General features: G+C 44.1%; 1 protein-coding gene across 1 annotated transcript in view; it reads left to right on the top strand.

Moving 5' to 3' along the window:
- The window catches only part of LOC135116323 (serine protease filzig-like), a 19,802-nt gene extending 18,898 nt beyond the window's left edge, over positions 1–904 (top strand). Inside the window, 1 exon segment of the mRNA XM_064033676.1 lies at positions 508–904. Within this exon segment, the coding sequence (XP_063889746.1) occupies positions 508–736 (229 nt within the window). The 3' untranslated portion in view covers positions 737–904.
- Positions 905–19,300: the final 18,396 nt, after the last annotated feature.

Genomic DNA, 19,300 nt, shown 5'->3' with positions numbered 1-19,300 from the left:
CACCCACGCCGTCAGGATCCGTCTGGGTGACTGGGACGTGTCCTCCTCCAGCGAGTTCTACAGGCACATGGACGTGTCCGTGCAGTGGATCGTGGTGCACCCTGAGTACTACAGCGGCGACCTCAGGAACGACCTGGCCGTCATCAGGCTGCAGGCATACATCGACTTTGTCGCCAAGTGAGTAACAGTGAGAGTAGTGCTGAGAGAGCAGCTGTAGTCGCGGGGCAATGGCAGCAGTGTTCGCTTGGCAAAGTTATGTAATAGTTGGTAATTCCTGAGTGGTATAACCCAGGATTTGTTCCTTCCCACCTACAGCCCGCACATCAGGCCCGTCTGCCTACCGCCCCACCACGCTAACTTTGTGGGCCATCGCTGCGTGTCCACGGGCTGGGGCAAGGACGCCTTCGAGAGCCACGGCAAGTTCCAGAGCCTCCTACGGAAAGTGGAGCTACCTGTGGTGGACCGCGCCACGTGCCAGGCAGCGCTGGCCTACGAGCGTCTGGGCAGCACCTTCAGGCTGTCCCAGGGGGCGCTGTGTGCCGGGGGCGAGGAGGGGCGCGACACCTGCCAAGGGGACGGCGGCGGCGCCCTGGTGTGTAAGGGCCACGACGGCGCCTTTCAGCTGGCCGGCCTCGTGTCCTGGGGCCTCGGGTGCGGGCGCGCGGGCGTGCCAGGAGTGTACGTGGACGTGGCTCACTACGCCCACTGGATCCACGACATCACCGAGGCACACTAACACCTCCCTTTCCCTCCCCTCCACACCCAGGCGTGCCCTGGTGACACTGTAAGCATACATTATGCAGCTTTCTTGTGTGTTACGCGTCCTGTGAAGCTTGACTGGCTGTCTGCCATATGTATTTTTGTTGTCCTTTACTATTTAATTTAATACAGCGTTACGTCAGCACTGGCTACCTGTTATTGCTCCTATCTCCGTGTTGCGTTCCTTTCTTCCCTTGTACTGTTAACAGCGTGTAAATTTAACGGCGGCAAGCGATCATGCCTGGTTCCGGAAAGCGCCGTTTAATGTTTACGCGGCCGTTCAGGAAGCCAATACGAGAAATGTGTTGCCTTTTATCGCGGCGAGTACGTGCCCGCTTTCCGGAGGGCCATGGAGGGCCGAGGCAAGGCGACCGTTGAGGCATCTCAGGAACAACTCATCATTTTTTATTTTATTTATTTATTTTTTTATGTAGGAGAGACACTGGCCAAGGGCAAGAAAAATCCAATAAAAAACAAAATGCCCACTGAGATGCCAGTCCCATAACAGGGTCCAAAACGGTAGTCAAAAATTGAAGGATAAGTGTCTTGAAATCTCCCTCTTAAAGGAATTTGAGTCATAGGAAGGTGGAAATACAGAAGCAGGCAGGGAGTTCCAGAGTTTACCAAAGAAAGGGACGAATGATTGAGAATATTGGTTAACTCTTGCATTAGAGAGATGGAAAGAATAGGGATGAGAGAAAGAAGAAAGTCTCGTGCAGCGAGGCCGCGGGAGGAGGGGAGGCATGCAGTTAGTAAGATCAGAAGAGCAGTTAGCATGAAAGTAGCGGTAGAAGACGGCTAGAGATGCAACATTGCGGCGATGAGAGAGAGGCTGAAGACAGTCAGTTAGAGGAGAGGAATTGATGAGACGAAAAGCTTTTGATTCCACCCTGTCTAGAAGAGCAGTATGAGTGGAATCCCCCTCCAGAAATGTGAAGCATACTCCATACATGGACGGATAAGACCCTTGTACAGAGTTAGCAGCTGGGGGGGTGAGAAAAACTGGTGGAGACGTCTAAGAACACCTAACTTCATAAAAGCTGTTTTAGCTAGAGATGAAATGAGAAGATTCTAGTTCAGATTATAAGTAAAGGACAGACCAAGGATGTTCGGTGTAGAAGAGGGGGACAGTTGAGTGTCACTGAAGAAGAGGGGATAGTTGTCTGGAAGGTTGTGTCGAGTTGATAGATGGAGGAATTGAGTTTTTGAGGCATTGAACAATACCAAGTTTGCTCTGCCCCAATCAGAAATTTTAGAAAGATCAGAAGTCAAGCGTTCTGTGGCTTCCCTGCGTGAAATGTTTACCTCCTGAAGGGTTGGAAGGGTTGAAAAGACGTGGAAAAGTGCAAGGTGGTATCATCAGCGTAGGAGTGGATAGGACAAGAAGTTTGGTTTAGAAGATCATTAATGAATAATAAGAAGAGAGTGGGTGACAGGACAGAACTCTGAGGAACACCACTGTTAATAGATTTAGGAGAAGAACAGTGACCGTCGACCACAGCAGCAATAGAACGGTCAGAAAGGGAACTTGAGATGAAGTTACAGAGAGAAGGATACAAACCATAGGAGGGTAGTTTGGAAATCAAAGCTTTGTGCCAGATTCTATCAAAAGCTTTTGATATGTCCAAGGCAACAGCAGAAGTTTCATCAAAATCTCTAAAAGAAGATAACCAAGACTCAGTAAGGAAAGCCAGAAGATCACCAGGAGATCGGCCTTGACGGAACCCATACTGGCGATCAGATAGAAGGTTGTGAAATGATAGATGTTTAAGAATCTTCCTGTTGAGGATAGATTCAAAAACTTTAGATAGGCAGGAAATTAAAGCAATAGGACGGTAGTTTGAGGAATTAGAATGGTCACCCTTTTTAGGAACAGGCTGAATGTGGGCAAACTTCCAGCAAGAAGGAAAGGTAGATGTTGACAGACAGAACTGAAAGATTTTGACTAGGCAAGGTGCAAGCACGGAGGCACAGTTTCGGAGAACAATAGGAGAGACCCCATCAGATCCATAAGCCTTCCGAGAGTTTAGGCCAGCAAGGGCATAGAAAACATCATTGCGAAGAATTTTAATAGGTAGCATGAAATAGTCAGAGGGTGGAGGAGAGGGAGGAACAAGCCCAGAATCGTCCAAGGTAGAGTTTTTAGCAAAGATCTGAGCGAAGAGTTCAGCTTTAGAAATAGATGTGATAGCAGTGGTGCCATCTGGTTGAAGTAGAGGAGGGAAAGAAGAAGCAAAGTTATTGGAGATATTTTTGGCTAGATGCCAGAAGTCACGAAGGAAGTTAGATCTTGAAAGATTTTGACACTTTCTGTTAATGAAGGAGTTTTTGGCTAGTTGGAGAACAGACTTGACATGGTTCCAGGCAGAAATATAAAGTGCATGAGATTCTGGTGATGAAAGGCTTAAGTACCTTTTGTGGGCCACCTCTCTATCATGTATAGCACGAGAACAAGCTGTGTTGAACCAAGGTTTGGAAGGTTTAGGTCGAAAAAATGAGTGAGGAATGTACGCCTCCATGCCAGACACTATCACCTCTGTTATGCGCTCAGCACACAAAGACGGGTCTCTGACACGGAAGCAGTAGTTATTCCAAGGAAAATCAGCAAAATACCTCCTCAGGTCCCCCCAACTAGCAGAGGCATAACGCCAGAGGCACCTTCGCTTAGGGGAATTCTGAGGAGGGATTAGAGCGATAGGACAAAATACAGATATGAGATTGTGATCGGAGGAGCCCAACGGAAGAGAGAGGATGACAGCATAAGCAGAAGGATTAAAGGTCAGGAAAAGGTCAAGAATGTTGGGCGTACCTCCAAGACGATCAGGAATACGAGTAGGGTGTTGCACCAATTGCTCTAGGTCGTGGAGGATAGCAAAGTTGAAGGCTAGTTCACCAGGATTGTCAGTGAAGGGAGAGGAAAGCCAAAGCCGGTGGTGAATATTGAAGTGTCCAAGAATGGAGATCTCTGCAAAAGGGAAGAGGGTCAGAATGTGCTCCACTTTGGAAGTTAAGAAGTCAAAGAATTTCTTATAGTCAGAGGAGTTAGGTGAGAGGTATACAGCACAGGTAAATTTAGTTTAAGAGTGACTCTGTAGTCGTAGCCAAATGGTGGAAAACTCGGAAGATTCAAGAGCGTGGGTACAAGAGCAGGTTAAGGCACTGCGCACATATATGCAACAACAAACAGCTTTGGATCGAAAATGAGGATAGAAAAAGTAGGAGGGAACAGAAAAGGAGCTACTGTCAGTTGCCTCAGACACCTGAATTTCAGTGAGGAAAAGAAGATGAGGTTTAGAAGGGGAGAGGTGGTGTGCTACAGATTGAAAATTAGATCTTAGACCGCGAATGTTGCAGAAGTTGCAGAAGAAAAAGTTGAGGGGGGTGTCAAGACACTTAGGGTCGTCAACAGAAGGGCAGTCCGACCTGGGAACATTTATGGTCCCCTCCCCAGATAGGGACTCCATGGTTGGTGTAGGAGTCGCCATGATAATTTTGAAATTTTGAGTGAAGGGTGTATTTGTTATTAGGTGCTTGTAGTTTTGTGTGGAGGAAGAGAGTTGTCTTTAGAGGGCAGGCTGTGACTGCCCCCTTGTGTTGTGAGACACAAAGGAAAATGTTCATTGGGGTCACAGCTGTGTGCTCTCTTGCTCTCCTGGCGGAATGAGGCGTGCTTTTGGCGCAAAGATTTCACGTCCATGCGAGGTATTGGCGCACGGCGAACTGAGATGCCTGGGCAGACGAGAGGCAACACTAAGAGCATGCTGTCACTGCTACTACTACTACTACTTCTACTACTACACAACGCAACACAATAATACCAATATCCACCTGAACACACTACTACTACAGTTGCTCCTTGCTAAACACTGATTAAATTACGCAACTTACGCCAGACGATGAGAGAGAGAGAGAGAGAGAGAGAGAGAGAGAGAGAGAGAGAGAGAGAGAGAGAGAGAGAGAGAGAGAGAGAGAGTTAACACGAAATAGGATAAAAGACGACAACGAACAAGATGAAGGAGGAAGAAGAGGAGAGAAAGAGGAGGAAAATAAGAATAAATAAAAAGACTACAATACACATTGGTATTAATGAAATAAATACGACCTCCCTTACGTATGTTGCTTATTGGTCTTGCATTGCGTCTTTACGAGGAGCCACAAATACATAATCGTGCCCCTTAAAATTCTTACGACCTTTTTGGTTTTCTTTTTGCTTTCAAGGCGGGACGAGGAGAGCGGACACACACACACACACACACACACACACACACATCTGCTCCAGTAGGGTTGAATTATCAATTACTCTGTTTAGTTCTTATCTTTCTCGTGGTGAGTTTCTGTGGTTTTCAGGTGAATGTCAAGAGTGAACGTACAAATGTATATTTATGTGCATATATAGAGTTCTGGGAGAAAGGTGTGGTGTAAACGAGACAAAGAATGTCCTGTACGTGGTACGGCACTATACTCCGGCAAGAAACTGCCGGTTCCGGGTTGAGGGACGCTTAGCGCCGTCGAAAAGTGATGACACCAGAAATATTGGCGGGTTGACCACACTCACAGTACCTGAATATATTCATGATTATAACTCTCTAATTACATAAATAAGGCAAGGAAAAACTACTTATTGCTAAGAATAATACATGCCAAAATACATTTGAGAGAGATTAACTACGAGGATTATTTAGATAATGTGATGTAGATGCTACTGATTATTTATCGATGGCAATAGATGGACTACGGAAAGTTCCATGGTGTGTGTGTGTGTGTGTGTGTGTGTGTGTGTGTGTGCGTGTGTGTGTGTGTGAAGTAGGGTGGTGTGATCCTGTTCTCTCCACCCTTGTCCGCCAACACCCATTACCTACACTATACATACATGTATACATACACTTACACTTCTATACATTGACAGGGTAGTGAGGAGAGCAACGAGCAGCTGGCCAGCGGTTGTTTATAGAACTTCTGCTGACAAATCAAAACACTCGCGCCCGACCAGCAGGAACAACTCACCTAACGGTCTTGCCTCACTCACCCAGCCTGCCACTCCCAAGATTCACTTCTCCTTGTTATAAAAGAGGAGACTTAAAAGACTCAGGGCGAAACTTAAACATAATGGTTTCCCCTCGGTGTTCTCGTTCGTCGTAGATTCTTGGCGAAGACATCATCGGCGCAGACATTCTCGGCGCAGACCAACACCTCCCCCACCTGCAGGAATGCTGCAGGATCATATAAGGACGCCACCATCCCGAGAGGAGCTTCCCATGACGGAAGAAGTCTTCCCAAGAGGAGGACGACATATACTATTTTAGCATGTTAATTCACCGGCTACAGTCGTGAGGACAAACACTTAGTGGTACACCACACAAATATTAAATAAAACACTTGTGGTAACGCAAACACTGTTTGGGTTTATGTATAACTTACCCATTTTGCAGTGAGACACTACGTATGTGCAAAATAAAATATTTTAGTTTCGCCCTCAGATATCGTTTTCTTTTCAGCCTAAACAAAGCACTCTCTCGTTTTCTCTCGAGTATTTAGGTATAATTAATATAATTCTACTTACGTCCCTCGCCACCTTACTCGGTTAAAATTTTCACACTTCTAACAATACTAACCATTCTTCTCTTCAAGGTAGAGACGCCTTTGAACGATGGAAATGTAATTCACGTGTATAATTAACACCTAATTAAGGAAGGTTAACAATACCACATTCATGGCCAAAGCTGAGAAGTTAGCTGAAGTTGATGAACTTGAGTGTTATTCCCATGCGGAAGATAATGGTACTAGTTCATCAAAGGAATTATCAACGGGACAAAAAAAAAAACACGAGTGGAGGAGGAGGCAGTAGACACCTGCCGAAACGATAATTACTCCCAGTGAGGTCTAAAGCACTGTTCAGGGGGTCCTGTGAACTTATCATTAAACCACGCTGTGACCTCACTGAACGTTTCCCTTTGTGTCCCACAACATAAGGGGGCAGTCACAACCTGTCCTCTAAAGACAACTCTCTTCCTCCACACAAAACTACAAGCATCTAATAACACACACACCCTTCACTCAAAAATTTTAAAATCATCATGGCGACTCCTACACCAGCCTCGGAGTCCCCATCTGGGGAGGGGACCATAAATGTCCCCAGATCGGACTGCCTTTCTGTCGACGACCCTAAGTGTCTTGACACCCCCCTCAACTTTTTCTTCATTAACTTCTGCAACATTCGCGGAATAAGATCTAATTTTCAATCTGTAGAACACCACCTCTCCTCTTCTAAACCTCATCTTCTTTACCTCACTGAAACTCAGGTGTCTGAGGCAACTAACAGTAGCCCCTTTTCTGTTCCCTCCTACTTTCTCTATCTTCATTTTCGATCCGAAGCTGGATGCTGCGTTTATGTGCGCAATGACTTAGCCTGCTCCCGTGCCCACGCTCTTGAATCTTCCGAGTTTTCCACCATTTGGCTACGACTACAGAGTCATTCTCATACTAAATTTATCTGTGCTGTATACCTCTCTCCTAACTCCTCTGAGTATAAGAAATTCTTTGACTACTTAACTTCCAAAGTGGAGCACATTGTGACCCTCTTCCCTTTTGCAGAGATCTCCATTCTTGGAGACTTCAATGTTCACCACCAGCTTTGGCTTTCCTCTCCCTTCACTGACCATCCTGGTGAACTAGCCTTCAACTTTGCTATCCTCCATGACCTAGAGCAATTGGTGCAACACCCTACTCGTATTCCTGACCGTCTTGGAGATACACCCAACATTCTTGACCTTTTCCTGACCTCTAATCCTTCTGCTTATGCTGTCACCCTTTCTTCTCCATTGGGCTCCTCCGATCACAATCTCATATATTTATCTTGTCCTATCACTCCAATCCCTCCTCAGGATCCCCCTAAGCGAAGGTGCCTCTGGTGTTTTGCCTCTGCTAGTTGGGGGGACCTGAGGAGGTATTTTGCTGATTTTCCTTGGAATGACTACTGCTTCCGTGTCAGAGACCCGTCTTTGTGTGCTGAGCGCATAACAGAGGTGATAGTGTCTGGCATGGAGGCATACATTCCTCACTCTTTTTCTCGTCCTAAACTTTCTAAAGCTTGCTTTAACACAGCTTGTTCTCGTGCTATACATGATAGAGAGGTGGCCCACAAAAGGTACTTAAGCCTTCCATCACCAGAATCTCATGCACTTTATATTTCTGCCCGGAACCATGCCAAGTCTGTTCTCCAACTAGCCAAAAACTCCTTCATTAACAGAAAATGTCAAAACCCTTCAAGATCTAACTCTCCTCGTGATTTCTGGCATCTAGCCAAATATATCTCCAATAACTTTGCTTCTTCTTCTTTCCCTCCTCTACTTCAACCAGATGGCACCACTGCTATCACATCTATTTCTAAAGCTGAACTCTTTGCTCAAACCTTTGCTAAAAACTCTACCTTGGACGATTCTGGGCTTGTTCCTCCCTCTTCTCCACCCTCTGACTACTTCATGCCACCTATTAAAATTCTTCGCGCAATGATGTTTTCCATGCCCTCGCTGGCCTAAACCCTCGGAAGGCTTATGGACCTGATGGGGTCCCTCCTATTGTTCTCCGAAACTGTGCCTCCGTGCTTGCACCTTGCCTAATCAAACTCTTTCAGCTCTGTCTGTCAACATCTACCTTTCCTTCTTGCTGGAAGTTTGCCCACATTCAACCTGTTCCTAAAAAGGGTGACCGCTCTAATCCCTCAAACTACCGTCCTATTGCTTTAATTTCCAGCTTATCTAAAGTTTTTGAATCTATCCTCAACAGGAAGATTCTTAAACATCTATCACTTCACAATCTTCTATGTGATCGCCAATATGGGTTCCGTCAAGGCCGCTCTACTGGTGATCTTCTGGCTTTCCTTACTAAGTCTTGGTCATCCTCTTTTAGAGATTTTGGTGAAACTTCTGCTGTTGCCTTGGACATATCAAAAGCTTTTGATAGAGTCTGGCACAAAGCTTTGATTTCCAAACTACCCTCCTACGGTTTCTATCCTTCTCTCTGTAACTTCATCTCAAGTTTCCTTTCTGACCGTTCTATTGCTGCTGTGGTAGACGGTCACTGTTCTTCTCCTAAATCTATTAACAGTGGTGTTCCTCAGAGTTCTGTCCTGTCACCCACTCTCTTCTTATTATTCATTAATGATCTTCTAAACCAAACTTCTTGTCCTATCCACTCCTACGCTGATGATACCACCCTGCACTTTTCCACGTCTTTTCATAGACGTCCAACCCTTCAGGAGGTAAACATATCACGCAGGGAAGCCACAGAACGCCTGACTTCTGATCTTTCTAAAATTTCTGATTGGGGCAGAGCAAACTTGGTATTGTTCAATGCCTCAAAAACTCAATTCCTCCATCTATCAACTCGACACAACCTTCCAGACAACTATCCCCTCTTCTTTAATGACACTCAACTGTCCCCCTCTTCTACACTGAACATCCTCGGTCTGTCCTTTACTTATAATCTGAACTGGAAACTTCACATCTCATCTCTAGCTAAAACAGCTTCTATGAAGTTAGGTGTTCTGAGACGTCTCCGCCAGTTTTTCTCACCCCACCCAGCTGCTAACTCTGTACAAGGCGCCTTATCCGTCCATGTATGGAGTATGCTTCACATGTCTGTGGGGATTCCACTCATACTGCTCTTCTAGACAGGGTGGAATCAAAAGCTTTTCGTCTCATCAACTCCTCTCCTCTAACTGACTGTCTTCAGCCTCTCTCTCACCGCCGCAGTGTTGCATATCTAGCCGTCTTCTACCGCTATTTTCATGCTAACTGCTCTTCTGATCTTGCTAACTGCATGCCTCCCCTCCTTCCGCGGCCTTGCTGCACAAGACTTTCTTCTTTCTCTCACCCCTATTCTGTCCACCTCTCTAATGCAAGAGTTAACCAGTATTCTCAATCATTCATCCCTTTCTCTGGTAAACTCTGGAACTCCCTGCCTGCTTCTGTATTTCCACCTTCCTATGACTTGAATTCCTTCAAGAGGGAGGTTTCAAGACACTTATCCACCAATTTTTGACCACTGCTTTGACCCTTTTATGGGACTGGCATTTGAGTGGGCATTTTTTTTAGTAGATTTTTGTTGCCCTTGGCCAGTATCCTTCCTACATAAAAAAAAAAAAAAAAACCTTGTATCGTGAGGACGTGTTGCGCCCCTTCTCCTCCTCTAAGTCGACGAGACTTACCACTTGCTGTGTCGGGAGCTGACCTACCCTGACACCCTCCTTCTCCACCGTTCTATAGCTGATCTCCGTGGTAAATAAGGGGAAGAGACGAACAAGGATCACCACGATCTTCCACACAGTGACAAGAAAAAATGTGTAGTTGGGAATGGATGATTGATGAGAAAAAACAACGACGATAGCTTAAGCAACACCGTCTATTCAGGGTAAAAGACACACAGATAACACAACACAATTAACACAATTGAAGGATGTCCTAAGAGGAGGAATTCGTCAAGAACACGAACCCACCTTCCTGACTATCACTATTAACCACGTGGTTACCAAAGCGGCTCTCTCGGCAAGCACAGGGAGGATGAGAGAGGAACGTCCTGCCCAGGCCGCAGCGAGTGAGAGAGAGAGAGCAAGCGCCCAGCCGCGCCCTTTCCCTGGTCGGCGGCCACCCCACGTGACCCAGTTTAATCCCGGCCAGAGTAGTCGAGAACTCAATGCAGTACAAGGGGAGAATATTATTACATATATATAAATACTATAGAACCAAGGATGATGTTACAATCGTTTTAAGGTCACAAGAAGTGAAGTGACATATAACTAGGTATGGGAATAGCAACAAGTAATGTAAAATAGTTGACTCTTCCGTGGGAGTGGGGATAGTCTCAGCTGCTCTTGCCTTAATGACTCATAACCTAGCTAGCTAACTTAAACTACTAACTTAACAATATATAGATACATTTTCACAATATATACAAGGTAAAATAATAAGGATTAATTTGAGATATACGTCTAGCTTAAAATAGGACTGCATCAAATAAGATATTATTAATATTATAGATGTCTCACGTGTCTGGCCAGGAGGGTATTGTCTATTAGAAAGTGGCGCGTAGGCCTATAAGAAAGGGGTGACTAATTAAATACATATATACACGTGACAGGACGAGAATGTGTTGACTACAAGATCAGGAAATAAATACCCATCACAATCGGCAGCAACCATCTCTTATGTTAATGCTCCTGCTTCTAGTGCCTCTTCTAATGCCTTGCATGCATCTACTACACTTAAGGTACAGCCTTTCTATTTCTGTATCAGAACCAGAATTTCGCGGAGAAAGGCAGCAAGAACGAGCTCATGACTTTATCCGTTTGTGTGAGGATGTTATGAAGAGATCAAATACTATTACAGATGTGGACAAGATCTCCTTCGTTAGGTCCAAACTTGCAGGAGAAGTCTCACACATGGTGAATACCAGCGCTTTCAGTTCACTTGAAATAGGGACCTGTTATGCTAATTTCAAGAAAAATTTCTTGAACATTTTTGGAGGTAAGAGCCAAACAGATCTCAGGTTGCAAGCATCCAAGGTGGGTGTTAGGGTAACAGCAGAAGCTAGCTCTCATTACGAAATGAAAGCTTTAATCTCGACGCACCAGTTAGTAACAGACTACATGGACGTCTTACGGCTTAACAACTGGTTCCAGGGAGACAACATGTCAGAAACAAATTTCAGAAGACTTCTGGAATTCATCTTTCACATGACATCGTTGAATGGGGAAGTGAGAAAAAAACGCAAGTTACTTCAATTTTAAGTCAGGAGACACTGTAGCTGACCTTGCAGTGTTGGCTAAAGAAAAAAAGAGGTCAACCTGGTAAATTACATATCCCCATGTGAACACAGGAAGGACAAGATCCTACGAGAACGTTGATACCCAGTTCATACCTCATACCAGTGTAAACACTCTCCAGTGCGGTGCAGGGCACCGCACTACTTATAGCTAAGAGTAATACATACCAAAATACACTAGAGAGAGATTAACTGTGAAGAATACTTAATGTGATGTAGATGCTGCCGATATTTATCGAGAGCAATAAATAGACTGTGGAAAGTTCCATGTTGTGTGTGTGTGTGTGTGTGTGTGTGTGTGTGTGTGTGTGTGTGTGTGTGTGTGTGTGTGTGTGTGTGTGTGTGTGAGTGTGTGTGTTATGTGTGTGTGTGTGTGATGTAGGGTGGAGTGATCATGTCCACCCCACTCTTGTCCGCTGACACCCATTACCTACACTATACATACATGTATACATACACTTACAGTACATTGTTAACTAGGCAAAGAATTATACATAAGAACATAAGAAATAAGGGAAGCTGCAATAAGCGACCGTGGCAGTCCCTGTATGCAATATACCTACCTATTTCCATCTATTATCCCCATCCATAAACTTGTCTAATCTTCTCTTAAAGGTCTCTAGTGTCCTAGCACTAACAACATGATTACTGAGTGCGTCCCACTCATCTACCACTCTGTTTGAGAGCCAATTTCTTCCTATCTCCTTCCTAAACCTAAATTTTTCAAGCTTGAACCCATTATTTCTTGTTCTACCCTGGTTGCTGATTCTAAGAATTTTGCTAACATCCCCCTTGTTATAACCCTTATACCACTTAAAGACTTCTATCAGGTCCCCTCTTAACCTACGTCTCTAAAGAATGTAGATTTAACACCTTCAATCTCGCCTCGTAAGGAATACTCCTCATCCCCTGTATCCTTTTAGTCATTCTCCTCTGTACTGATTCTAATAGACCTATATCTTTCCTGTAATGTGGGTACAAGAACTTTTTTTTTTTTTTTATGTAGAAAGGACACTGGCCAAGGGCAACAAAAATCCAATAAAAAAATGCCCACTAAAATGCCAGTCCCATAAAAGGGTCAAAGCAGTGGTCAAAAATTGATGAAACCTCCCTCTTGAAGGAATTCAAGTCATAGGAAGGTGGAAATACAGAAGCAGGAGTTCCAGAGTTTACCAGAGAAAGGGATGAATGATTGAGAATACTGGTTAACTCTTGCGTTAGAGAGGTGGACAGAATAGGGGTGAGAGAAAGAAGAAAGTCTTGTACAGCAAGGCCGCGGGAGGAGGGGAGGCATGCAGTTAGTAAGATCAGTTAGCATGGAAGAGCAGTTAGCATGGAAATAGCGGTAGAAGACAGCTAGAGATGCAACATTGTAGCGATGAGAGAGAGGCTGAAGACAGTCTGTTAGAGGAGAGGAGTTGATGAGACGAAAAGCTTTTGATTCCACCCTGTCTAGAAGAGCAGTATGAGTGGAACCTCCCCAGACATGTGAAGCATACTCCATACATGGACGGATAAGGCCCTTGTACAGAGTTAGCAGCTGGTGGGGTGAGAAAAAGCTGGCGGAGACGTCTCAGAACACCTAACTTCATAGAAGCTGTTTTAACTAGAGATGAGATGTGAAGTTTCCAGTTCAGATTATAAGTAAAGGACAGACCAAGGATGTTCGGTGTAGAAGAGGGAGACAGTTGAGTGTCATTGAAGAAGAGGGGATAGTTGTCTGGAAGGTTGTGTCGAGTTGACAGATGGAGGAATTGAGTTTTTGAGGCATTGAACAATACCAAGTTTGCTCTGCCCCAATCAGAAATTTTAGAAAGATCAGAATTCAAGCGTTCTGTGGCTTCCCTGCGTGAAATGTTTACCTCCTGAAGGGTTGGACGTCTATGAAAAGACGTGGAAAAGTGCAGGGTGGTATCATCAGCGTAGGAGTGGATAGGACAAGAAGTTTGGTTTAGAAGATCATTAATGAATAATAAGAAGAGAATGGGTGACAGGACAGAACCCTGGGGAACATCACTGTTAATAGATTTAGGAGAAGAACAGTGACCGTCTACCACAGCAGCAATAGAACGGTCAGAAAGGAAACTTGAGATGAAGTTACAGAGAGAAGGAGAGAAGCCGTAGGAGGGTAGTTTGGAAATCAAAGCTTTGTGTCAGACTCTATCAAAAGCTTTTGATATGTCCAAGGCAACAGCAAGTTTCACCAAAATCTCTAAAAGAGGATGACCAAGACTCAGTAAGGAAAGCCAGAAGATCACCAGTAGATCGGCCTTGACGGAACCCATACTGGCGATCAGATAAAAGGTTGTGAAGTGATAGATGTTTAAGAATCTTCCTTTTGAGGATAGATTCAAAAACTTTAGATAAGCAGGAAATTAAAGCAATAGGACGGTAGTTTGAGGGATTAGAACGGTCACCCTTTTTAGGAACAGGTTGAATGTAGGCAAACTTCCAGCAAGAAGGAAAGGTAGATGTTGACAGACAGAGCTGAAAGAGTTTGACTAGGCAAGGTGCAAGCACGGAGGCACAGTTTCGGAGAACAATAGGAGGGACCCCATCAGGTCCACAAGCCTTCCGAGGGTTTAGGCCAGCGAGGGCATGGAAAACATCATTGCACGAAGAATTTTAATAGGTGGCATGAAGTAGTCAGAGGGTGGAGAAGAGGGAGGAACAAGCCCAGAATCGTCCAAGGTAGAGTTTTTAGCAAAGGTTTGAGCGAAGAGTTCAGCTTTAGAAATAGATGTGATAGCAGTGGTGCCATCTGGTTGAAATACAGGAGAGAAAGAAGAAGCAAAGTTATTGGAGATATTTTTGGCTAGATGCCAGAAGTCACGAGGAGACTTAGATCTTAAAAGGTTTTGACATTTTCTGTTAATGAAGGAGTTTTTGGCTTGTTGGAGAACAGACTTGGCATGGTTCCGGGCAGAAATATAAAGTGCATGAGATTCTGGTGATGGAAGGCTTAAGTACCTTTTGTGGGCCACCTCTCTATCATGTATAGCACGAGAACAAGCTGTGTTAAACCAAGGTTTAGAAGGTTTAGGACGAGAAAATGAATGAGGAATGTACTCCTCCATGCCAGACACTATCACCTCTGTTATGCACTCAGCACACAAAGACGGGTCTCTGACACGGAAGCAGTAGTCATTCCAAGGAAAATCAGCAAAATACCTCCTCATGTCTCCCCAACTAGCAGAGGCAAAACGCCAGAGGCACCTTCGCTTAGGAATCCTGAGGAGGGATTGGAGCGATAGGACAAGATACAGATATGAGATTGTGATCGTGTCACGATCGCTTACTTACTTACGATCGTACGATCCCGGTTATCTTTCCAAGAAAGTGGACGTTACACTGATCCCGGAAAGTTTTAAAGGTCTGGATTTTTAAAGGCTTCGAGTGCCTACCCGACCTATCCGAAATCGTCAGAATTACACCCTCTCACTGCACCCTTACCTTGATCCAGCACACCTGGAATCACTTCTAATACCGGATTAATGTTGGGGGAGTAGAAAACACGATTATTCTATGTTACAAGCACATATATTAATACTAATAATAATTCACAAACAACATGAGGTATTATACGTTCTTACATGACGTTCTCGTCACTTCACGCAACACCAGAACCCGTTTACACCTCCACCAGTCACAGAAAAATTTCCCCTCAACCGCAGGAATTTACTCAGACGCCATTACCGCGTCCCCAGACAATAATTCCCGTATTTCGTCTCCTCAAACTCTTTTTTTTTTTTTTTTTTGTGTAGGAAGGACACTGGCCAAGGGCAACAAAAATCTAATAAAAAAAAAAATGCCCACTGAAATGCCAGTCCCATAAAAGGGTCAAAGCAATGGTCAAAAATTGGTGGATAAGTGTCTTGAAACCTCCCTCTTGAAGGAATTCAAGTCATAGGAAGGTGGAAATACAGAATCAGGCAGGGAGTTCCAGAGTTTACCAGAGAAAGGGATGAATGACTGAGAATACTGGTTAACTCTTGCGTTAGAGAGGTGGACAGAATAGGGGTGAGAGAAAGAAGAAAGTCGGAGATTACCACCATCACCAAAAATTACCCATAACACCGTAACATCATCCTCAAAATCACCAATACACAACAACACCAGCTTCCAAGGTCAATACCACAACCTCCACTCACAAAATGGCTGCCAGTTTGACCTATGACCCCTTCGAACAGCGTCACCAGCACAACTCAACAACCGAATTTCAGCGGACAAGAGCTCTTGGTACCACAAAAGACTCACTAACCTGATCCTGGATATCAAGGTTATACCGCTACTCCACTAATACCTCCACAAACTCACTCCATCACCAATCCACACCAAGATTCTTCCCTGAGAGACGCCTTCCCTCCGATATACCTCACGACCTAAGGCGCTCTGCCTTCCCCTCCTTGGAATGTGTTGTTGCCCACTCAAGCTCCCCTCGTTTCAACATATTTCCACCTCAATTATACTTCCTCCCTTATACATACAAAGATATAGAGAACTTAAATTATGAAGAGAATAATATTACATGATATAAAATGGGTAAATAAGCCTTACACTACTTATAACCAACAATAAGGATAATGCCCGAATGGCAGGTAACCGGAACACGGGGGACACTAAGAAAACGTGATCCCATTCAAGGTAAACTCGGCCAATAACATGACAATCGGAGGAGCCCAACTGAGAAGAAAGGGTGACAGCATAAGCAGAAGGATTAGAGGTCAGGAAAAGGTCAAGAATGTTGGGCGTATCTCCAAGACGGTCAGGAATACGAATAGGGTGTTGCATCAATTGCTCTAGGTCGTGGAGGATAGCAAAGTTATAGGCTAGTTCACCAGGATGGTTAGTGAAGGGACAGGAAAGCCAAAGCTGGTGGTGAACATTGAAGTCTCCAAGAATGGAGATCTCTGCAAAAGGGAAGAGAGTCAGAATGAGCTCCACTTTGGAAGTTAAGAAGTCAAAGAATTTCTCATAGTCAGAGGAGTTAGGCGAGAGGTATACAGCACAGGTAAATTTAGTTTAAGAATGACTCTGTAATCGTAGCCAGATGGTGGAAAACTCGGAAGATTCAAGAGCGTGGGCACGAGAGCAGGTTAAGTCACTGCGCACATAAACGCAGCATCCAGCTTTGGATCGAAAATGAGGATAGAGAAAACAGGAGGGGGAACAGAAAAGGGGCTACTGTCAGTTGCCTCAGACACCTGAGTTTCAGTGAGGAAAAGAAGATGAGGTTTAGAAGAGGAGAGAGGTGGTGTTCTACAGATTGAAAATTAGATCTTAGACCGCGAATGTTACAGAAGTTGCAGAAGAAAAAGTTGAGGGGGGTGTCAAGACACTTAGGGTCGTCGACAGAAAGGCAGTCCGACCTTGGGACATTTATGGTCCCCTCCCCAGATGGGGACGCCGAGGCTGGTGTAGGAGTCGCCATTATGATTTTAAAATTTTTGAGTTAAGGGTTTGTGTGTTATTAGGTGCTTGTAGTTTTGTGTGGAGGAAGAGAGTTGTCTTTAGAGGGCAGGCTGTGACTGCCCCCTTGTGTTGTGAGACACAAAGGGAAACGTTCAGTGAGGTCACAGCAAGGTTTAACGATAAGTTCACAGCACCCCCTGAACAGTGCTTTAGACCTCACTGGGAGTAATTATCGTTTCAGCAGGTGTCTACTGCCTCCTCCTTTAATGTCTACTGCACAGTGTAGTCTAGATGAGGTCTGACCAGCGCCAAGTATAACTTTAATATTACTTTCGGCCTTCTACTTTTAACACTCCTAAAAATGAATCCTAGTACATTATTTGCCCTGTTTCTGGCCTCTATGCATTGTTTTCCTAGACGGAGTTCAGAGCTAACTATAACTCCTAAATCTTTCTCGTACCCTGTACCTACCAGAGTTTCGTTGTTTAATGTGTACCTACTGTGTGGGTTTCCTCTACCTACGCTAAGTACTTTGCATCTGTTGATATTAAATTGCATTTGCCATCTGTCCATCCATTCATTCATCCTATCTAAATCTGCCTGCGAGGCGATGGCATCCGATTCTGACCTAATTAATCTATCTATCTTTGTGTCATCCGCAAATTTACTAACATCACTACTAATTCCACTATCCATGTCATTGATATATATATATATATATATATATATATATATATATATATATATATATATATATATATATATATATATATATATATATATATATATATATATATATATATATATATATATATATATATATATATATATATATATATATATATATATATATATATATATATATATATATATATATATATATATATATATATATATATATATATATATATATATATATTAGAAATAACAACGGCCCTAATACTGATCCTTGTGGAACCCCACTAATTACATGACCCCACTCGGATTTAGAGCCGTTTATTGCAACTCTTTGTTGCTTGTCGCTAAGCCATGACCCTATCCAGCCTAAAACCTTCCCATCTATCCCGTGTGCCCTAAGCTTTCTCAGGAGCCTTTGATGTAATTATAATTACAAAGAATATTATTATTAATTGTGTAACACCATTACACACCTTCCAGTCCACCATCCATTCATCCAACCACTGGCTCCCATCGATCCATCCATTCATCCACCCATCAATTCACCCACGAAACCATCCACCAATCTATTCACACAACTATTCGTCCTCTTATCCACTACCCACCCCATGACTAGCCCATCCACCCATCTACCTACACACCTACCTATAATCCATTCATCCGTCCATACATTTATCCATTCACTCACCCTTCCATCAACACATCAGTCCATCAATTTATTCACACATCAGTGCTTCTGCCCATCCGCACATCCATTCACATCCATTCACACACACACACACACACACACACACATTCATTGACTGACCCATCCATTTACTCATTTATCAATTCATCCAGCTAAATATCCATCCACGCACCAATTCACCCACCCACCAATTCACACATCCAACCACCCACTCACCCCTCTATCTATCCATCTACACAACAATTCACGCATCCGCAAATCAATCAATCCACCCATCTAGCCCACTTCTGTCCACCACTCTTCCATACACCCACTTACTTGCACATAAGTCCTTAATCCATTAATCCGCTCTGAGAGAGAGAGAGAGAGAGAGAGAGAGAGAGAGAGAGAGAGAGAGAGAGAGAGAGAGAGAGAGAGAGAGAGAGAGAGAGAGAGAATGAAGGGCTGACGGACAAATGAGTCGAGGGAACACACACACACACACACACACACATAGTAACAGTAATCTATCTCTACACAAGGATGGCATTCTAAGACAGGGCACCTCATGCACACACACACACACACACACACACACACACACACACACACACACACACACACACACACACACACACACACACACACATAGTAACAGTAATCCATCTCTACACAAGGCTGGCATTCTCAGACACGGCACCTCATACACACACACACACACACACACACACACACACACACACACACAGTAGTAGTAGTAGTAGTAGTAGTGGTAGCAATAGCAATACCTATTTCTATACTAAGACGGCAATACCATACGGGGCGGCTCAGACACGGCACCACATACACAAACACACACACACACACACACACACACACACACAGTAGTGGTAGCAGCAGCAGTCGTAGTAGTGATAGTGGTAGTAAATAGTAGCATTCTATCTCTATACCAGGCCGGCAATCCCA

The sequence above is a fragment of the Scylla paramamosain genome, chromosome 31, assembly GCF_035594125.1.
Source record: "Scylla paramamosain isolate STU-SP2022 chromosome 31, ASM3559412v1, whole genome shotgun sequence".
Taxonomy (NCBI): domain Eukaryota; kingdom Metazoa; phylum Arthropoda; class Malacostraca; order Decapoda; family Portunidae; genus Scylla; species Scylla paramamosain.
This window is presented reverse-complemented; position numbering and strand designations above follow the sequence as displayed.